This window comes from Saccostrea cucullata, unplaced genomic scaffold (assembly GCF_032062105.1).
Source record: "Saccostrea cucullata isolate Sc308-1 unplaced genomic scaffold, CSIRO_AGI_Scuc_v1 ctg482, whole genome shotgun sequence".
Taxonomy (NCBI): domain Eukaryota; kingdom Metazoa; phylum Mollusca; class Bivalvia; order Ostreida; family Ostreidae; genus Saccostrea; species Saccostrea cuccullata.
In genome coordinates, this window is record NW_026932110.1 from 289727 (window position 1) to 313714 (window position 23988).

The following is a 23988-nucleotide window of genomic DNA, read 5'->3' on the forward strand; positions in this document are numbered from 1 at the left end:
TTTGAGATTCAATATTTCTGTTTATTCAAAATGCTTCATGTTTAAATTAACAATAAGCCACCACTGATGACTTGACCAATGAACACACAGCAGGCATGAAGAAATGAAAAGTAATGTTTTATCTCTGAAAGCGGGTGAGAGGGGCAAGTATAATAAAGTAAGAGATAAAACATATCATACATAACATAATTTAACACTTTGTAAAAAATACAATCTTTGAAATTGCTCAAATTCATGAAAAGTTCATTGGAAGATAAGAAAAATTTACAGATTTCAAATTAAATACTTTACAATATTTAATGCCCCCAATGAAGAATTCTGTAGAAGACAGTGCGATGAAAAGACTACAATGAACCACAAACAGTACAATGGACCAAGGATGGGTGTTATAGTAATAACACCCTCTCAGTTTACTATTCTTATTCACAGTAAAAGCAAACCAGTTATGGAGGTAACGAAAGCACTCTGGCCAAAATTTCAAAAAACAAAATGAAAAATAACTTCATTTTCTACTTTTATATGCATTTAGAAGCACAGACATGACATGAAATATAAGACACATAAAAAAATGTGTGTCAACAATGAGCTGAAAAGCATTGAGTCAAAAGACTTTTGACTTTTAACCTGAAAGGCTGAAGTTCAGATTGAATAGAAAAAAAGCTTGTTCCTTTCTATTATACTTATATGAATGTTAAGTACATGGACGTGACAAAGTATTCTTTTTTTTTCCTCTGGACATTTTCTTTATCTATCTCTCTGTTTGTTATAAGCAAGTATCCTCTTCTTTAATCAAAAGGAAATAATATTGCAATCTCAATAAAAGCAGCTAGTGTAAATTTTTTTTTTCCAATATCATGAAATATATGTATAGCAATGGTTGAACAAAAAAAAAATGGCATTAAAAATATATAAATAACACAGAATTTTGGTTGAAAGTAAAAACAATGTAAACACTTCCATCTGAAGTTTGGTTTAACTGTTCACAAACTAAAGCAAACTTTATTATGCTTTTCTTTATTCCTATATTGAAGTACACTGCTCATATAAGCAACTGTATTCATTTTTTGCATAACAACTGAGTTCTAAGAACCACAGAATGTACCCCTTTTTAATAGCTAACATACCAGCTAAAATAAAATTTTGCTGCTTCTTCTATCACTAATTTTAACAGCATTACAGTTCCAGAAAATAATTGCCTTTGCATGGGTATCCCTTAAAATTCCAAAAATGAAAGCAAGTTTACCCTTTGACAAAAAGTCGACAACATGACCAGTGTCATTTGAGATATAGGATAATGGGAAGCGATCCATTTCCTACAAATACTGGCAGGAAAGGATCCTCCCACGTAAACCTATAAAGTTTGATTTTGGTTTGTGTTTTAAGAAGTACGAGGGTAACAGAGATGAAATGTTCAGTTTTCTATCTCATTTTGTCCTATACTACTTTTCTCAGCTTCTCGTAGTCTATGAGCCACAGCTGTTACAATGGCCGCCCCCTTTCCACTTCCATCATGAGACAACATCAGTTTGAACTACAATTTAACAAATATCAGATTAATAAACCTCAATTAAAAATAAATGCACTAGATTTTCTTCTCAGTATTGAAAATTACATGTAAAATATCTTGGTTTACAAATATTATTTATGCACTCATCCAACAAAGACTTTGTTATCTCCATTTTCAAATTACATCCATTTTTTGTTAAAAATGAGGTTATCTTTTTTGTTGTACCTTGATTCCTGGATTGACGAGTTGCTCGATCTTTTCTACCATGAGATCGTGGAAATGAGGATGGAAGCGATACAAGGAACCATCAACAGCTACCGTCACATCCTGTCGATCCATTTTGTTCAAAAGAGTGGCGACACCTACAGAAGAATGTTAAACTTTAGATATAAGGACGTGTTAGACCAGAAAGATTAACTAAAATTTAGAAAGTGTCTCTCGATCTAGTACACAATTGTGTTAATCTGACATTTTCATTTTCAATACGTTCCTTTGGCTTCTGAGTGAACAAGTGAATGTGACTGCTAAATAAGGAGATTATGGCTAAATATTGATAAAAATATCCACTCGTCCTTTGAACAAGTTGCCTACAAAGTTTACTTGACCAAAAACTTTTTGTGGAAATTTTATTCACACTTGTTTGTGGAGATGGTTTTTCCAATCACAAAATGAGCTGGATGAATGTTAATTTTGAGCCCTGGAGATTGAATGATGTTTTCTTCAACTTTTTTCATTATACAGTGCCTGTATCTATACTGTATATCAGACAACTCCATTGTGTCTAGGGTCCTGATAAGAGCGTACGTACCAGCAGATGCTAGGAAGGCTGCCCTCGTTGAGACCAGAGAACACACGTACTGGGCGATCCTACAGTCCTCATCGGAATATTTCTCAAGTCCTAACTCGTCAAACACTTGTTTGGTGTTCTTAAAGTGGTCATCTACATCACTGAAATTCACAAAACAGAAAGTTGTACAAATCTTCAATAAATGAGCTGAATTAGTTTGATAAAGAAACAATAGGCTCTAAGTCCGCAGAGTTCACCTGAGTCGCACGACTGTCCAAACAAAGGAATAGACAAAAATCTCTCTCTGAGACTGTTACCAACTATTTTTTGTTTAAATGTACAACCTGAAGTCAAACTTTGATCATAAAAGCTCACTTGAACTTTTGAATAAGGTATGAGAGCTAATATTATAATTCCCTGAATATTAACAGAGATTGCTTAAAAATACCATTATTTACTTTCTTTCAGTGTTATGCAATATCCTGACTCTTACCTTTCAATTTCTGATACATATTTGGTGTAGAAGCGCCCCCTAGTGGATAATTCTTCTGATCCTTTTCCTTTGAATAAAAGATCACTCTTTCGTAGTTTTTCAAGAGCTAGTCTCACAATTTCTCCCATGTACATACCAGAAATCATTTTCTCATATCTGAAGAAAAAACACATATATTAATATACACAGAGAGTAACTAAACAATTTAAAATTTTGTAAAAATGCAGGTGGACATACAGAAATCTAGATGTATATTTTATCTTACTGCACACTTGAAAAAAATTAAGATACATGTATGTACAATGATGTGAATGTCATAAAATTGATTTAATTGACAAGATCAGACATCTACTTTAGCTGTGTGACCTTGACCCCTGACTTACGTTTGCCTGCCGGGGTTAATGGAGTGTTTGTCGACTTGTTTGTCGTATTCGGTTTTGATGAAGTCCAGAGACCCGTCGTCCCCCAGAGCTCCCCACTCTGTATTGATCATTACCTGGGCAACGAGAACAATTAACTTACAAAAATTATATTATCTTGTATATCATTATGTATATAATCTTAGGTCAACAATCCTTGATGAAAATAATAATTTTTATAGCAAATTCAAGCAAAATAGTACATAGATTAAACAATATTAAATAATTTGTAAATAAAATTCAATGTTTCTAGAATTCTCCATTATTATCAAACAGTTACAGGTATTTGTAATGTAACCTAGAAAGTATAATGCAAATAAATAACTTTTTATCTGTGCAAGATTAAATACCTGTCTGGGTTCTTTATCGTCCCCATCCCACAATTCCACATTTTCTAATTTCTCTATGTAACACGCATTAGTTCCTGTTCCTGAAATCAGAGTACAAAGTTAAAGATGACAGCAAACTAATCTACTATCAATGTTATCAATAGGTTGAGGCAAAAAAAAAAAACATTATATAATGGCTTTGGAAGACAAGTATTCAGTAATTTCTGTAGAGAATAAAAACACATTTTCTCACTGCATGTGTTCTTCATTTCTTTTCTCCTCTCTCTAGTAATTAGCCTACCTATGTTGACAATTTATCAGTGCAAAAAGGAGAATTTGTGTTTGCTTGGTTTTAATTGGGAATAAAGATTTCTCTGAAAGGGGGCCATAACAGGTGATTTGCTATGAAAAAACTAAAGGAACTTCTAGAACTTGCACAGCTTGACTTCTGTGGTATTTTTATGCAGTTGGAGTGATCTGCCCTTTGATCTATGGTGCATTAATCAATTTGCCTTCAATTCAAATATTCTTAGCATTTTATTTTTTGACTACTTTATTTCATAGTGGTCAACTCAATATTTATATCTTTACAAGATGTTTTTTGAAAACAAAATTTATTTTTATGTGTGTATGGAGGGGCATTATTCCCTATTTTAGTGATAAAAAAATTTCACCAGAGAGCAAATTTTAAAAGCTTTCATTGTTTCATCTCTGATGATAAGAATTTCTCGGATCTGTGTCCATATACAACAGAACATCATTAAAGTGAACTTACTGGTTTTCATTAATGAATTTAAAAAAAAACATTCTTCAGGAAAAGTTTTTTAGTGAGGAAGTCATATTCAGGAGACTAATAAATACAAGTGTATCAATATTAACTGCGTAATTTAATGTTTTAAATTAATGGTCCGCTCGGTCTCATTCGGGAAATTTTTTAAAAATTGAATGATAAGAATGTAAACAAAAACAACCAATAGAGGTCACCACCAGTCAGCTGATCTGGGGTGTACTGAAAAAAACACAAAACAAAACATATTGTTTATTTATATCTTATTTCCTTATTCTTTTGTTTCCATGAATTTGTTTATTCAGAAAGGGCACAATGGGTTTTGAAGTCAGCCTGTGGATAACACAAATTAAACCCTACATACAAAATGTGTATTATGACACCAGATGTTAACGAGAAATGGATCAATGTAGCTTTATATTTTCTGACAATACACAGGCTGAGGTAAATGTACGTCACAATTTTACGAGTAGGTAGATGTGAACAGCTGCCCAAAGATAGAGCAGGCTCTCACTTTTATATAAATAAAGGACATCAAAACAAATGCCGTATATAGACCCTGTATAGGACAATCTTGGATTTTTTTCATAGAGAATTCTGTAGAGATGAATGGCTTATAGTGCATATGCATTATGTACAAGATACACTGCTCTAATCATGTATTGATTTTTCATAAAATATCAATATATATTTTATGGTTCTCTTTTTATGACTAATGTCGCAAATTACTGAATAATGATAAATGTTTGATGCTTACATTTGTTTTTTGAGTAATTCTTGAAAGATCAAAAAAAAAATTACAATGTACAATGAATATGTAAGCTGTTAGTGGAATTTCCTAGTCTAACATTTTTTAACATTGTCCCACTTTGTCAAAGTGCAAGCCTTGGAGGTGTTTTATTGACTAAATAAAAAATTTCACATGTTTAAAAGAATGTTACACCACTTGCAGTTACTGTAAACATATTACATTTGGCTGAGTGTGTATTCTTTTTTGCGCTTTTTGGCGGAAAGGAACTGCTAATTCAAGTACAACGCTAAATGTTTTGTAAATATACACATAAATAATATCATTAAGATATCCGCTAAATCAAATCTACGCTAACTTGTTCAAAAATCAATTTCCGCCAAATATTGTACACGTTTAATACAATACATTTACAGTAACCCATCAGTCAATGTTGTCTCCTTCACAGACAAAAATTGGTGTGACAAATGCATGAATTTAGATTCTGCTCAAGAAAATGTGTGTGTATGTGTGGAGGTGGGGAGGTGCGGTGGTTGAGGGGAGATTGGGGGGTGGGGGGAAGGGAGGGGGGATGCATTTACCTAAGATAAGTCCTACTGCACACTCTCTGTCACTATGTGTGTGTTGTGGGGGTGGGGGGATACATTTACCTAAGATAAGTCCTACTGCACACTCTCTGTCACTATGTGTGTGTTGTGGGGTTTGGGAGGGGGGATACATTTACCTAAAATAAGTCCTACTGCACACTCTCTGTCACTACGTGTGTGTTGTAGGGGGTGGGGGTAGGGAGGGGGATACACTTACCTAGAATAAGACCTATTGCACACTCTCTGTCACTGTGGGCACAGGACATCAGGGCTCCCACCGTGTCGTTTATCACAGCTAGACATTCCACGTCTAAATCCTGTCAAAATACGGGACCAAAATAGAAAATACCTACATACCATCAATTGACAAGGACCCCAAAACAAAATATCTATACAGCTTAAATTTAATACCATTATGACATTGTTTTTAATTGCAACATCAGAAAAATGTTTTGAAAACTGAAGGTCATCTTTTCAAATACAATGTAATTATAAACCTTGTATTTATGTAAAGGCAAATCTGGTGCAATCGTGAATGCATTAATTATTTTTAAATCAAAATTAAGAGATTTAAGTACAAAGAATTAATACACAAACATGAAGTAGGCTAATTCCTGATTAAATTAAATAGCCTTTACTCTACTTCATGCGTAATTTTGACACATTAAAAATAAGAACCCTTGGGCCACCTCAGCTCAGACAAGCTAAAACACCTAAACATTTAAGATTTCCCTTTGACAGATCCCCCCACCCCTCAGTGTACACGTACCCCTCTCCTTTTGATGGCCTCGTGTAGAAGTCTGACCACGTCTTCCCCCTCCACTCCCTCGCACTTGAAGCCTTTTGTCCACTGCGTCAGAACGGCGTGGTTCAAACCCATCTGTTTACAGGGGAAGGAGAACGTAAAACCCAGGGGAATCTTCTGGTCTAGGAGATTGTGGTTCTTCATGAATTTGTAGATACATTCTGCTATATGATCAAATAGCTGTAAAAAAGACAAAGAAATTATTTCTTAGTCCTAGCAAATACGAAAATCTAACACCAATCTATTAATCTGCTCAATGAAATATCACAGGATAATAAGCTGTGGTACTAAGTATTTACCTGTACACCAGGGCTGTCATGATGTGCTGTAATACTAACTTCTTACCTGTACACCGGTGCCTGTCATTATGTGCTGTAATACTAAGTTCTAACCTGTACACCGGTTCCTGTCATTATGTGTTGGGGTACTAAGATCTTACCTGTACATCGGTTCCTGTCATTAGGTGCTGTAGTACTAAGTACTAACCTGTACACCGGTTCCTGTCATTATGTGTTGGGGTATAAGGTAGATTTTGCTCTCCATGGTGACTTCCTGACCATTAAGGTTAATTAACAACACTCGGAAGTTTGTACCCCCCAAGTCCAGGGCTAGGTAATTTCCATCCTCTAAATAACAAAATGGAACTATCAACAGATTGCATAAAAGGATTCAAATGAATGACGATATGATGTACAAATTACATTTGAAAAATATGTCCTCCTTGATCTATGAACCACATTCTTGGGCATAAAATAACTAGAGCACTATATTTAACATGCATTTGCTTGAAATAAAGTTTATAAATATAACGTACTTTGTCTGAATATCAAATACGTAAAAAAAGCTCAAGTCTAAAAGGAAGATAAATACAAAAGAGGCTAACTAGTAGAAACATGTTCATATCTTCAAGTGTATTTCCTCCCTTTCATAAAATCTTGATGTATCTCATCTTCTTGTATGTTTTTTTTCAAATATTTTATTTCCGAGAATATGGAAAGTCCCATCTTCTAGGAAGTAAAAAAGGAAAAGTTATTTGAGATTTCCCCTCTCCCAAATTTTCTATCAAGTACAGTATTCTTTTCAAAGAATTTTTTTCTCTCCAGATATACCCCAAATTTCAACGCTGCTTCCAAGACCCTCTATATTTCTATATACATGTATAGGGTCTTCTATATGTATCTCTACCCCCTTTACATTTTATATCAATTAAAACAACCTTTTTTATCAATATTTATAAATTTTTTTCTATCTATACAATTTATTGTTTGTGGAGGTCTGTTAAACACCCCCAATTTATGATATCTAGCCTTACCTGACCCATCGGGGACGTCCCTGACGTATGTGGGGTACATTTTGACCTTGGCTGTGGGGTTGGTGTCTTTGCCCAGTCCCTTGTTAAATTCTTGTAACATGATATCCATGAGGTGCTTGTAGTCTTCATCTTTAAGAATAAATGGTCTGACAAGGTTTTCTACCTAAAAAGATAAAGAAAACCATTCAAACACTTTCTTACACAGTCTTATAGGTAACTTAAGAACAGCCACTTTCATGACCATTACAGAAACATATTTTTAAAATATATATAAGGACCTTGATTGTAATTGAAAATGAAAATTTGGCATTGAACTGTCTTTAACATGAATTTTCATTGAACTGTACATAAGCACAAAGATTTTGGTATTTTTCTCTTATGTTACATGGAAAGATTTCAGGCAATTCATACACTAAGTTTTATTTGATGTAAATGTTTATTTCTTTAACATTTAAAGCTGTAAAAATGTTTATGCTTGACTTCCAAAGAACCATTATTCAACAGCAAAACAGCTAAGAATATCTCATTCTCAGCCTCTAGACTTGATGAATTTGCCTGCTCTAATTTTTCTCTCGAGTAATCAATGAGAATACTGCAAGAAAAGTCTGGAATAGTAGATTCGGTGATCAATTAACTGTGGTATGAATGCGAGTATCGATTATGGTACTTTATCAAAGAATGACTGCGACAAGAATCACCAGAAGTAATGCAGAAACGATTATAGCCGAGAGACTGCATGTCGCAGACACCCTGAGGAACGGAAAGGCAGTGACATGACAAATAACAACAATCTGTTTACGTCAACACAGTTCCGCTAAGAACTTCAAAGGCTTTCAAGTTACACAATCACCGAATTTGTAAACAGTTACACAATCATTGAATTTGTACACAACTAGAAATTTATATGCAAAGACAGGTTCCCAATGCTAATGAGGTTGGATTTGAATATTAGCAAGAATTTAATTAATCACTGCTCTTCTGGAAGTTATGCATATTAGTAAATAAACATCTACTTGTGTGACTATGATTCACAACTAAAGGTTAATTTCTCTTCAAAAGTGATGACATTTTGTACATGTATTACAATCAAAAGATATACATTAACTTTCATTCAGTTTTAGTATAAATTCATATCTTACAACTTATTGTTAAAAATTAATTGAATGGATTCATTAAATACACACTGACCCCTTCTTCACATGACACAAGACATAAATAATGCCAGTACAATAATTAATCCAGCGACAAAGAATCTGACAGCACCTGAGTTTAGACCCCCAAAGTGGATGTCCTAAAAATTTGTTCAGTGACCCCCAAAAGCCAAGGCCAGTGGCCCCTGGGTTTACCTGTACCAGTATAATTTATAACACCTCCTGTCCAGTGGGCCTGGGGTTTACCTGTAGTAAATGTAATTTATAACACGTTTAGACCTCCAAAGAAGCATAAACTCAAAAATACTTATAAATCTGGGACACAAGGATTGCCCAAAATCCTAGGAGAGTTGTTGACACACTGAAATTCAATTACATCAGATAAACTAAACAACAGGTAAACAAGTGCATTAAAAAAACTCCCCAAAAAACTCCACCTGGGTCAATTAGGTCATTTTCATCTTTCAACATGTTCAAATGTATTCTTGTCTAGTACTTTAGATAGTTAATGAGTTTTACCTGGAATAACTATACATACTCCCCTAACTCTTCTTGTCAGTACACTTATAAATCAACAACAAATTCACCGGCCTACACACAGTCATATCTTTTTCCTTTATCACAGTGGCTAACCTTCAATGACCTAGTGGAGAGAACTTACAGTGGCCGGACTCCGGTCCTTAGACTTGGTTGACCGTTTCCTGGCTGGTTTTTTCGGACCGGGCTTCGGTACCTGAGCATTTGTCTCTGGCAACATGGTTTACAAATAATGAACTTTGGAGCGCAAGGTTAGTCATAAACAATATCCGGTTCACATACCGAAGAATCTACTATACACTGCACTGCACATATCTTGCCTGACAGAGAACAGGTGCACTTTGACCCCCCATCTAAGACTCCATGATCCCCTCGCTACAGAACAGATACAAGAGATGTCCTGGCAGGGTGACCTTCGCAAATAAACAGAGGAATTTCTAGCTGCTATATATTGATCTGGTATAGGTTGGCAGTCTGCCAGTAATCTCCTTAATGAGTTACAGAACATCCAGAAAAAGTTCTACTCTCTCGTCACTGTAAGCCATAACATGCATAATAATTAACCTCTCTTTCATCAAATATGCTATTTTAAAGGTAGGAATTTATTCTGGATTGCTTTCTTTATACAATCCATTTTAAATTATCTCTTAATTTTTTCTCTGCAATCAAAATAAATGTCTAAATAAACTGTCCTTTATATATGTAACAAGTACAAATGTACCTGACTTTTACATTATTTGCACACACAAATGAAACCTGCATGCATTTCCATTGATAAGGTTTTCCAATTGCTAATCTCTATTATTGTCTGGGTTTTTTGGCAAATCATATTGGCCAGAGACCAATTAATTGCAGAAAAAAATACTTGTAACTGATTATGCTTGAAAAGTCTTTTGTAGGTTCAATTGTACCCACATTTGTGTTTGAAATAACAAGCTCCAAAAGAAGAAAAGATAAAATGGTCAAGATAAACATTGTAAATAAAACTGAAAGTAAACAGGTTAAAAACAGTCAAAAAGGAAATAAAAAACTAATATAAACCCTCAGAGTCAAACACCGGGCATTGGAACATGGAATCAGAAATATAAAATCAGAAACACGAAGACGTGCTTTTACCGTACGAGTCCGTTTGGAGGAGGATTTGGGGAGTAAATCTGCTGTTCCCGGCATTCCTTCCTTGTAAAAGTGGAATGTCCAAATTTAGTCACAAATCACGATTCATTTCAGTTATACATTTAGACTTCCTGGTTTTTATATCAATAGGAATGAACTATCATTAAAATTTACCAAAACAAACCACAGTTTCAGGAATTCGACACCAAGTACACCTTGCTAGTTCCTTTTTGATATAACACCCAAAAAAGCTTTTAAAAATCAGTTCCCTGAAATGATGACGCAATGTATTTAAAATCGTTCAACCGTACAGAATGTTGATCCTTTGCCGATTTCAGTTATTGACATTTCAGGTCTTACAAAGCAGATATCCAAAATATACAGTTTAATACATCCCAAGGGTATTAAAGTGACTTTAAATTTTAGCTACACATGTGTGTACACTTAAGACAGGACTAAGTATAACATGTACTGTAAGGCTTGTCATATAAACAGGAAGCATTACATCCTAAGTCGAATAATTCATCTATGTTCTCGATAAACCCACTTCTTTACGTCAAAGCTAGATGACGATAATTGTAAATATCACAAACGTAGTATATGTATCTAATAAATTACAGTTTTACAGTGTAATTAAACTAAATTTCTGAAAACTGAGTTCATCTAAAGATATTAATTCAACTCCTGGTCAAGAATATTGAGTTTTTCTAGTTGTGTGTGTACAGTACATAAATACAACCTTTTACAAGATATTAAAATTTTACTACTGTGTGTCACAATACACATGAATAATTCTTTGAAAATTTGAAACTTGAGAAACAGTTTAAAATAATGAAAATATTTTTGGTACATTTTATGTTGATATTTCATAACACATTTTTCCCCTTGTCATTCAACTCTGCCTCAATTCAAACAGATTTATTTCAAGTACATTAATTTCACATTAGGTGTGCCCTTAAAGTATCTTAAAGTAGGATCACATTTTATCTATAATTTCATCTTTTTTTCTTGAATAGAAAATGCAGTGAAGCAAAAACAAAAAAAGAATTTATAGTATCAACCCATGCAAACTTCTGGGACTCCAAAAACAGCAATATCTTTTAAGACATTGACACTTCACAACATTACATATATATATCAGAATGCAATTAAGATTATGAAACACACAATTATCTGCTTGGCATAATAAAATAAAGCAACTTGGCAAGAATTTTGGATCATGAGAGAGTGTGTGTGCATGTTTTACATCAATATTGAATGCGTTTTCTTTAATCAATACTTCCTTGCGTCAGCTCTGCCGAGATGTGGAAATATTGCATTGAACAATGATCGAGACGCACCCACCTATATCAGCCAATCAAATTCAAGGAAACAGGCAACAACCATTTACCTTATGTCAACAGTAAACAAGCATGTCTTAAATTCTTCACAAGAGCCTATGAATATGAACTTTGGAATCTTTGAAAAAATGATAAAATAACCAATCCTAACTCATACTTATTGTGGCATATACACTAGCTGATCTAACATAAGCAACAGATGGTTTTCATACATACAGCACATTAAATCTGTCAGTCAACCTCCTCAAGTGACATTTTGAAATGCCATGTTTTATGAAATTTTACATATAACTGACAAATAGAATATCATATAAAGCATATATCAGTGTAAAAAAACTATCTTTAATCCTTATATTACCAACTAAATTTTGTCATAGGTATTATATTCAAAACATAAACATGCATGCATGTGTTTCTAATGTTAATGCAAGAAATGTCCATTTAACACTTTTTAGTACATAAAATATAAAACAGCTAAAGAAGAGATGAGGAAGAGAATTTGTTGTGACTTTACCAGAGTATCCTCGTAGTCAGGGAGGATTTTGAGGAGGGCGGCCAGCACATGCTGGAACTCCCTCCCCATCATCTTCTTCGCGGCATGTAACACATCCTCTCTTTTCAGATCTGTAGCTTGTTCATTGGCGACTTTTACACTTCCAGACATGTTTGTGTTTCCTTGTATAAGTTTTCCAATAAAGTTTCACTTCAGTAAGGTGTTCGGTTTAATGTTTTAAGACCTCCACAGCCAAGTAAATCTTCTATTTAAAGGAAGGATTACCAGTGGGCAATGTGCCTTATATGTATACAATTAAAAAACGTCACAGAAAATAGTCACATGACCAGCTAAGCCTGTATATACTGTATGTGTCGTAATAATAAATCCTGAGTACAATGATAAACTCTGAACACACTACACAGATGTTTGCCAGCAAACTGCCACACAAGATTACAAAACCCAGAAAAAATCAATTTCTTTATCAAACAATCAATTAGGAGATTGAGAGGTCTGATCAATAATTTACTCATCCACACAAAAGCAATGAAATCTTCCTGTCATGTGATCTTGATACCTGCAGATCTCCAGGTATGCTTGTTTAACTGTCTTAGCAATATTTCATGTAACTTTCAAAAAGAGACAATTAACACTAAAGGCTATCTAGGAACATAAATTGAACTGTATTTTTCTGTACCTGCTTTCACCTCAACATAATATTGGAGAATTTTTTTTTTAAATGCAGGTGTAAATGCTATTTCTTTGTATAAGCTCACTCATAGAAATAAACTGAACATTGGATAAGTTTTAAAGACACATAAATTCTATTCAATTTTTTCTCATTGATACACAAATGAATGACTCTTTTATTTTCAATTCATTAACAAAATATTTAATGACTTTACACACCACAACTGTTTATTAAATATTGGGTAATATAGTAAACTGACCAATCATTTGTATTTTTTTCAGTTCATTTCTTTATTCCATTGGACTAACATGTACATCCCATAAGCATTTTGCAATTATTCCCCATTTTCAAAAGGTGAGTTATTTCCCCTGAAGGGAACTCTTTTACTGTGTTTAATACGCATGCGCTATTAATAAAGTCACTTCCGCGGACGTTCTTGATGTAAACATGTTCATGGCGTAATGCCTCTGTCATATGGAAAAATGTTATTGTGTTTGTGAATAAAAAGAAATCTTAACTGATTCGTATTTTTTTCAAATTGCCCACTCATAGTCTCTTTCTGGATTTGTATTAATCTGTGTAGTACTATAATAAGGTGCTGTGTGACCCCCCCCCCCCCTTACAAAAAATGAAACAAATTACTGATAAAATGCTGATACATATTCGAATAGGCCTATTAAAAAAAACTAATAAGCTAAATTTCGGTAGTGGATATTTCATCATTTTTTACAAAATGTGCGGAACAAATTTTTAGTTATAAAGTTTTTACGAATTAATCTAGCCTGCTTCAGCAATATTTTCTTTGTATCTCTAGGAATTTTTTGGTGACTGATGACATGTCCATCTCTGAAATTGCTGCATATACAGCAGTTACCAAGGCACTGCGTTTTTTGCTCGATTGTATGTCATAACATAGAACTTTTACTTACAAGAACACATTTGGTGACAATTAAAGTCCTATTTCATTTGAATTAACAGTGTTTGTAGAATTTTTTATTTGTAAAATAATTGATTCACTATATAGTATTAAAACTTTGAATGGAATTCTAAATGAATGATTTAATCTCATGTCCTTATCTAACGAAGAAAGACTAATTAAAATAGCATTGACCTGAATTCGTGTTACATATGTCGTATAAAGTCTGAGCTGCATTTAATCAAAGTTTTAGAGAAGGATCTAAGCATATGTACATGTATATTCCCGAGTAAAATACACATCTTGTTTTAGATCAGAGAATTGAGAGCAGAAACACGAAATTGATACAATAATTTCCTAGCGTATTTCTCGTTAATTAACGGAAAACATTCTTTTCTCAAGTGTTATTTATCTTTTTTAAATCCTTTCAGTGTAAGTACATCTATTTATTTTCATAAGTTATTCTTTTTTGCAAAGTGTGTAAAAAACAATATCAGAGAGACAGAGAGAGACTGATGCAACCCCGTGTAACTGACATACATGTACATCTGTGAAAAAAATATATGTAACGTAATTTTATTGAATTCACAATAATTCTAATAATTTTTAATTTTCACAACTATGGTTCATATTCAACTGTTCAACCCATTTACATACTAGTATTCATTCTCTGTCTGTACGCACGGGGGGGGGGGGGGGGGGGGGGGGGGTCAAGGGGCTTAGCCCCAACCCCACTTTCGTCCCAATGTTACTTTTTCTATTGAAAATGTTCGATAGACAGGTTGCCACCCCCCCCCCCTCCACACACACACACACACACAGTTAATACTATAAAGTTATATAAGGGAAATGTAGTATTGTATGCCAAGGAACTGGTACTGAAATAAGTAGCTTTTTCAACATTGGGCAAAGTTTTTCTTTGCTTGTCAACTTTTCCAGGTAAGAAAAAAATATTTCTTTGGCTACCCCCCCCCCCCCCCACTTTTAAAGACGATGCTACGTGTCTGGCTAATTCGTATAGCTTTCTAGAAAGGGGGGGGGCTAACAGATCCTTTATAAAATAATTTATTATCTTAAAAAAATGCAAACCGTTTCCTTCTTTTAAAATTTTTAAATACAGCGTGTAAATTGATCACTATTTTATTGGATTATCGTATTGCGTAGTCCGCGGAAGTTAGGCTAGTGTAGAAGAGTTCCGATTTTGAGGGGAGATAACTCACTTTTGAAAATGGGGAATAGATGTTCAATTTAAAGGCAGGCCTATAGAGTTCATTTTTTCCTTCAGATAGAGAATATTATCATTTTACCCCTAAATCCCTCTATGTATTTGATCATTTGATTTTTCATAGCATGTGTACAGTGCAAATGTAATGGGATTTTTTCCTGGAAAAAATATATTTATGTTAAACAAAGTTAATACATACAATTAACACCTTCATTAAATCATTGCTGTTTCTCATAAATATTTTTTATGCTTCATTCCATATACAATGAAAACATAGTACATGTAAATGCATGTAAATTAAATTTCTTTCCATTATAAGTCAAAGTAATCTGGTATGTAATTAGAACCAGGTTCAAATTTTTGGCCAATTTTTGCAATTAATTATACCAATTTAAGGGACTACGGTATATGGCTTTGTTACTGTGCTGCATGGCATATGGCATTTTTGTAATTTGTTTGTACATATAATATGTGTCGATTCTATATAAAGAACACTTACAGAGTAAATATGTACAAATAAATGTTAAGAAATTTGTTTTTCTGCAAGTAATGAGGCTCATAAGGTCATGTAGTGTGCATATCTTTTTTTTTTCATTGATGCTTAGTGGATGAGTCATTGAGTCCCCCATGGGTGGGTTACGACAGTCCATTTAAGACAAACCCCTGTCTGGCAAGCCAGCATAAGATGGTACCCATTACAGCTGGGTGGACTGAGACAATGCAGATGAAGGGCCTTCAATGGCTAAGAACACAACACCTAACAAGAAGTGCCCACAGTACGGCTTGAACCAGCGACCTTTGAATTACTGGCCAAACTCTAATGACCACTGAGCAATTTGTAATTCCTATGGTACATGTAATAATAATTATTTCTATGTATAGAGATATATAAGTACAACATGTTTCACTATTTATTGTGCAACCTTGGCATTTAATAAAACCTTATTTGCAGTGCAAGCTTTTTTGAAGTTGCAAATATTTTTGTAGACATATAATGTGATAACAAACTTCTACGCATCAGAAAATGTCCTGTTTACGTCGGGTTCTTTATCCACCGGTGTCATCACAGGAAAATATATCGATTGCTCGGAGTAATCATTAAATTCTTTCTAGAAAGGATCTTCCTTCTAGAACTAGAAGATGAAATCACATTTTAATTATCACGATTGTGTTTTTTCCCCATGCAGCCTTGATTCACTTTGTGACATAAGAAACATTTCTTATTGGTTTCATCATATTAGTACTGTAGTAGTAATATCTTATATTTTGGCTAAAAAATTTATTAACTTACATCAGTAAGACACAACTAAGATTCATCTATATCAGGAGTACTAAACATCTATATATCAGGAGTACTAATCATCTATATCAGGAGTACTAATAACCAAATTTATGATTCTGTATTATATGGACTTGCAACAAATGTAGTTAGGAATTTTTCATTCAACAAATGCTTTCCATAAATGACTATTCCTTCAGCTTTGAAAAAAAAAACCAACCTGGTAACTGGTACCTGTAAGGGATGAGTTTTCAGGGGGAAAACCCTCCATAAAAATCACAAATATAAAATGTTAAACATTTAATTTCATGCCTTTGGTTACGGTAATTAACTATTGTAGATGAGTTATTTCTATCAATAGCATCATAACTGTCACATTGTCTTGATATTCCATATTAATATGGAGAGGTACTTATAATAGCCTTCTTGACATGCTCTAATGCCTTTCTGGGTCACAGTTTTTTGACCGCGCACTGCCTCCAAAGTTGAAAAAAAATTGGAACAGACGTTTAGCCCTTTTGAGTGAAGGTCATATGTTTATTCTGGTAGGCAAATGTCCAACTTACTGACGTAAAGTGTCTTTTGTGTCTCAAATTTTAAATCGGCATTAAACTTACAACATTGATGGAATCAGTTTAACGCTGGTGTTGTCACGAACACCTTTTTTTGACCTTTTGTACAGAAGCCAGGTAAATGTACGAGTTATTATGAGTACTATGTAAATCTGATTGTTTGTAAACAGGTAATTGGGGCCAAGTGCCAAAGCAGGCAGAGAGAGAGAGAGAAAGAGAGAGAGTGTGTGTGTGTATATGCTTTTATCTGTGTATAAATACTTCTTTTACATTAAATTATGTTTGTATTAGTTTAGTCATAAAATGTCAACCAAATATTTGAGGAATGAACTCCAATGAAGTCAAATGAAATAAATAGAATTTCATGGTACATTTTTTATTTAAACTATCTTTTGTAACAATCTTTTGACTCTTAAGGCATTCTATAGTATCAAAGATTTCAAATTAAAAAAAATGTATTTCCTCCAGTCTATATTCTAAAATCAGTTTGACATGTAGGGTCAAAACAATGGTACTTTCAAGCATGTACTACACATTAACACCTAGTACTTTTAATATTTGACGCAGATTAACTTTTTCAGTACAATTCCGATTCATTTTTAGTTTGTTTCTTTAATTTCTTCCTTCAGGCTTCTGAAAAAAACACACTTTGTTGGGGAACTAATTTTTTACCAGACAGTTCTTATAAGTTAAGCCTTTAAGCAGGCAACATTGTTTCAATTCATTTGCATTTACACAAAATATCAAGTTTGTCACTTTTCAATACAGTTAGAAAAATGTGTGGATAGTGTTTTTGCAGAAACAAACTAAAACTTTTTGCAGAATATCAAGATTTTTTTTTTATGGGGGGGGAGGGGGGGGGGTGTTCTCGCATGTACTACATGTACTTAAGAATAATGCAAGTTCCTTCATAAACGCATCTGTGACTCTACCAGTTCTTTTTTCATGGGGGAAATTTACCTTGTTTTTCAGTATGTGTAACAGCATATATATCACTTGTTGCTCATGCTTTAATCTTAATCAGAAGACAATGAAATATTGCACACCTTCTGGGCAACTTAATCATAAATTACACTAAGATAATGGATCATATTAATATTTGCAAAACATTCCAGATTATTCTCTTGCAAACTGTTTTATAAACATCATCATCAGTCTTAGGAAAATATATAGCATGCAGATATTGTTTCATTTCTTTTAAATGACAAATATAAACATTTCACAGTCAGTATGCAAAGTGTGAAAATTTTCAAAGGTACAAGGGATTGAGGGGGGGGGGGGGGGGAGCCTCAGCTAGAAATCCTAAAACATTGTGTTTCATTAAGGTCTTCCGTTTCCAACAGAAGACCTTCTACTGATTCTGATGATTAAGATTATTCTTATTATTCTTTTTTTTTTTTTCCTTTTCCTAGACGCCAACTTTGAGGCCTCACATCTCACTCATTTCTCAATGGATTTTGCTCAAACTTTCAGATGTTATAGACATTAATAAACTCTATCAGAATGCTGTCTAAAATTTCAAAAATTTACTTCCGCTTTTGAGTTATTCCCCTTTAAACGAAAATTTATAGGCTTTCATTTGCATATTTTTGACATTCTTGACACGTTTTTGAGAAATATTTGTCACTGGAAGCATAAAAATTAATTTTCCATCCGTCGGCGTTACTTCCGGTCGAACAGGAAGTAGCAAAAATGGCTTACTTTTGCAATTTTCAACATAGATTTGGAAGATTTAAATCATTAGAGACGTCATTTCTCTTTTTTTTTTAAATAAAAGTTACTTCCGGTCAAACAGGATGGAAGACCTACTCGTTGCTTTGCAACGAGCTCGGCTCTAGTTGTACATGTAATTGAAGAGCTATAATAAACCTGAGCTATCATTAATATGGCCACTTTCATTTTACATTCCCTGCAAGATGTCAAGACCCTGAAGAACATTGTCACATGTACATGAATTGCCCTATAGTACCTTAGCATATTTTCCTGCGAATAGAGTTTTAAAAAGTTAAATGGATGATCAACATATTTGAACATTTACTATAATCTGTAAGACTTAAGTCTCAAATTGTTATTGCAAGAAGTCATTTAAGAAGGTTAGTTCATCATTTAAAAATCATTCCATTAAATAACATGATGACATATATTTTCATTCCTTGTGAAAATTGTAATTCTTAATGAATCCAAACACTCAAATTTTACCTCTGCAACTACACCGTGCATAACCCCACATATGGGGGCGCGGAATGGTGGTACCCGGGGGTGCGGAATTCGAAGCGGAATTTGCAATGTTCGTTGACCTGATTAGCTCTCCTACAGTTATTGAGATGAAAATAATCCTAAATTCACTTACGGCGGAACACAGTGATATCCCAGCTTACTGTTACTCGTTTCCCAGCTCGGAACTCGTACTAGAAATACATGAACACTTCTGCAATATCTGGCAAGAGCAATTGGGAACGCAAATTTGACCGTTTCTTTGTGAAAATTGGTGCTTTATATATAACTAAGCTTCATTTGAATTATGTGAGGGACTGCTACATATAATTTTGTTCCAGGCACTCTTATGTTTCGGAGAATTCCACCTCAAATAAAGGGTACAGACTTCAATTTAAGTGTGTGGCACTCGGGGGTGAAGATTTTAGTGGAGACTGGGGGAAGGAATAATTTTTATTCATTGTATATCAATCGTAATTCTTAGAATCTACTCTGTTTTAATTGTTTAGATCCTGGTATGTAAATTAAAATTGGAGCTGTCTTTTTTAAATGAATCGACAAATAGTGCTTTGTACAGGAACATAGCATCGTTTTTTGAAAAAGGGGGGGGGGGCAACCAAAGAAGAAAAATTTTAACTTACCTGTAAAAGTTGATAAGCAAAAAAAAAAAAAAAAAGGGGGGGGGGGGGGGGGGGGGGGGGGGGGTTGAACAAACTGAAAATCCTATTTCATGGAAGGGGGGGGGGGGGGAATAGTGGACAATTTTTGGGGGGCATACAATACTACATTTCTTTGATATCACTATATATTGTGGTGAGAATTGGGGGGGGGGGGTCCAACCAACCTTTCAATGGACATTTTCATTAGTAAAGGTAATGTGAAAAAAAGGGGGAACCCCCCCCCTGTTGCTACGTGCCTGTTGTAGCAAAGATTTTACCAGAATGATCAATAAGATGATTAATGACACATTTTATGTTTGTTTAACTTTGATTTTGTTGAGTAAGTCTTTCCACAGATTTCACATGGAAACCGCGCGTACTTTCAACTTTTATACATGAAAAATACAGTTAATAAAAAACCGAGAAACTTAATTCTAATTACACTTTATAATATTTATCCAAATTCTTAAACAACAGATCTATGTTAAGCTGAATTGTCATTTGTATTACTTCGGAAAATAGTCGAATATGGCAAGCTAATCCTACGGTGTGACATATATGAAGGTGAAATAATAAAATTCAATTATTAATTTTTTTGAAGAATCTCCATAATTTGAAATTTTTTTACAAAGATTGAAATTATTTGCCAATAAAATAGCATACATGCTAGTACACTTAAGAGGCCAAAAGGGATCATTTTCTCATACTTTAACACAATTTTTCGATTACAATGGGCCTTTTTTCCATTTTTTAAAAGGAAGTTTGCGTAAAATATACATTTTTGGTTAACAAAAACCCACTATCCTTTAGAATACATTTCTATGACACAACATTCGATTTTTTTCGGATAAATACCTAAGTCCATTTAGTTAAGAGTCCACTCCACTTTTCATCAGGAGATGTGTAGCAATATCATTTTCGACTGTATCAGTCTAAAAGTTAAACGATTTATTTAAAAAGGCTTATAGAAACAAAAGGGTTACATTGTCAATTTATGTATCAAGTAATGCGTATCATACTACCAATATATGAAAAAAAAATTCGAAAAGTGTGTCAATCCCAGATTGAAAAAAAATGGGAAAAGGGGGAGGGGGTCCAGCCCACAAGTGCCTGTGGTGATACTCTATGTTTTTATTGCTAGGGGTTCCAACCCCACGAATACCATTTACAATAACAAGTCTGGATTTTTTTTTTTTTTTTTTCGAGAAAATTTTTCTCAGAAAGGTTTTGTTTATCTTAATTTCAATAATAAAAATTTACTCTAAATTCTTTTCACAAATTGAATACAGTATGATTTTTATATATCTGAAGCTATGGGTATTCTGAACGCCTTGTTAGCTCATCTTCTTTCAATAGTCAGTATATTTAATTAACTTCACTGCATGAACACGCTTATATATAATTCTAAATCAATTCTATATACATGGAACATGTGGAGATAATGAACAGTACAAAGCACTATTTGTCGATTCATTTAAAAAAGACAGCCCCAATTTTAATTTATATACCAGGATCTAAACAATTAAAACATAGTAGATTCTAAGAATTGCGATTGATATACAATGAATAAAAATTATTCCTTCCCCCAGTCTCCACTAAAATCTTCACCCCCGAGTGCCACACACTTAAATTGAAGTCTGTACCCTTTATTTGAGGTGGAATTCTCAGAAACATTAGAGTGTCTGGAGCAAAATTATATGTAGAAGTCCCTCACATAATTCAAATGAAGCTGAGTGATATATAAAGCACCAATTTTCACAAAGAAATGGTCAAATTTGCGTTCCCAATAGCTCTTTCCAGATATTGCAGAAGTGTTCATGTATTTCTAGTACGAGTTCCGAGCTGGGAAACGAGTAACAGTAAGCTGGGATATCACTGTGTTCCGCCGTAAGTGAATTTAGGATTATTTTCATCTCAATCACTGTAGGAAAGCTAATCAGGTCAACGAACATTGCAAATTCCGCTTCAAATTCCGCACCCCCGGGTACCACCATTCCGCGCCCCCATATGTGGGGTTATGCACGGTGAACTAGAGATATTAGTAATTTTGTTTTTTGAGAAGATGACATATAAATTTACAGAAAGTACATATATTTCCAGGGGCACAAGTTATAACCAGGTTAAGAAAGGATAAAAATGAATTTATCCAGATAGTTCAAGTAGGCCAGATTTAAATATATAATAATAATTTATAAAGGTTGATGCTATTTCAAGTAATTGAATGAAAACATGACCTTCCGTCCATTTCCATTCTACAATTGCTCTCCTATTTTAGCGTCAACACTCTTGTGAACAAATGCTTTAAAAACTTGAGGAAAATAACTTATTATTATCCTGTAGCATTTTATATTTTTTCTGATGAATATAACCAAGCATAAAAAATATATTTGTGTGGGTGAAGGAAAACATTTGTAATTCACCATCATGTTTTAGTATTATATGTACTGCAATGAAGTAAACATTTATGAATTATTACATGTACCACTGCTAGTTATTAAAATTATATATAGTAATTTTTTCCATTTTCCCTGGTTGTTGTAAATGTATTAACCATTACTACAAAAAAAACAAACATTTTATTTATTTTTAGAGAGAGAAAGAGAGAGAGAGGGAAAAAGAGTTTTCTTCTTCCATATATAGTGCAGGGACTGGCCCTCTTTGGAGCATTGTCAGTGTCACAAGCCACAGTTCGGAGTTCACATAGATAGCTCTCTCCTACCCGTGGTTGCTTGATCACATAAATTGTCGTAATCTTGAATATTTACACCTATTATATATGCTATGATGTCATGTTCAACCAATGACAATATTTTGTTTCCATCTCAATTGAAATCATCAGTACACCAAAATATTTCATAAACTGCGATTGGGTATTGAAAGGTCACGACAAAGTTCATTTTCTGACTATGCATGATTCGCATTGGTCAATATTTTAATGAAGTTAGAAATATTCTCTTCTCATTCAACCACGGTCAGAATGGGAGAGGATCCATACATTTTGGCCATAGTTTGCGACGATGGAGCATTGTTAGACTTTGTGTAATGTAGTAAAGTAAACTGTGTCTGTGCTTACATGTATACACATATCTACACACAAACTTATAAGCTCCAAGATCAGATGATTTGAATGATTAGGTTGGCTGATGATTTAGTTTATGATACAATTTGTTCATCCTATCTTTTTTTCAGCATTTCATTAAACATGATTACATGAGGTTTTTTAATTCTTCATGAAGTTGGGTTCATGGTTCACATGACTTTCCATACACAAAACCACTCAAGTTAAACTTAGTTTAGATTTTTTTTATATAATACTCAGATACTTCAATTTTTCTGAAATTAATATCTTCATTACATATAACAGCCAGCTTTCTAAAATTTACATTTCTAAAATTATTTATCAAAAGGTACATTGTTACTAAATGTAATCAGAATCCAGAATGGGATAAAGCCAAGCCTAGATGTACAAAGTCATGACTACACATTCCTCATATCATTGGGAATGTTTACAAAACTTCCCATGCTCACAAACTTGTTAGCTAGCAGCTAAACAAGTAGTCAAGTACTTCAATAGCTTGGGTAGTGTTCATACACTTTAAATATATAAGCAAAACAGAAAAATATTCCATCTAATCCCATCAAATTATTCCATTAAATGAATTTCAACACTTTAATAACCAAGTTCCTACGAAAATCGATATACTTCGTTGTACAATTTTGAAGGAAAAATAGAGGAGTGCCGACTGCCAACGCTCACGTCTTCCTTACATACAAGGAATGTTTCATTGCTTATGCGGAACAACTAAGAATAATCTGAAACATTTTACCACTTACCGAATGTTTATCAACAGGTTGCTTGAAAAAACCTTTCTTGGATGCCGGTCTTTTTCCTTTGGAACATTTTTTGTCGTGCGACATCCCTGTAAACAATGGGTCAGACTCTCAGACCGGAAGTGCAACAAAAATTATAATTGATCAGTGCAAACGTCGATCTATAATTTTCCGATTTGAAACTGGAGGGGGG

The 23988-nt window shown here is 33.8% G+C and overlaps 1 protein-coding gene across 6 annotated transcripts; it reads right to left on the reverse strand.

Annotated features, from left to right (window-relative positions):
• On the reverse strand, window positions 1-23937 carry LOC134234466 (hexokinase-1-like). Of its 6 annotated transcripts, none has more exons than XM_062716538.1 (12): window positions 12430-12698; window positions 7775-7937; window positions 6949-7088; window positions 6427-6642; window positions 5887-5974; window positions 5652-5663; window positions 3557-3636; window positions 3171-3283; window positions 2788-2943; window positions 2316-2455; window positions 1733-1869; window positions 1-1531 (listed from the first exon to the last, which is right to left on the reverse strand). In XM_062716538.1, the coding sequence occupies exons 1-12, from the start codon at window positions 12577-12579 to the stop codon at window positions 1412-1414; spliced, it is 1515 nt and encodes a 504-aa protein (XP_062572522.1). In that variant the 5' UTR covers window positions 12580-12698; the 3' UTR covers window positions 1-1411. The 6 variants fall into 6 exon arrangements, with proteins under 6 accessions (XP_062572522.1, XP_062572521.1, XP_062572524.1 ...); XM_062716537.1 differs by lacking the exon at window positions 5652-5663 and adding an exon at window positions 5795-5806; XM_062716540.1 differs by lacking the exons at window positions 5652-5663; window positions 12430-12698 and adding an exon at window positions 23799-23937 and having other exon boundaries at window positions 5875-5974.
• Window positions 23938-23988: the final 51 nt, after the last annotated feature.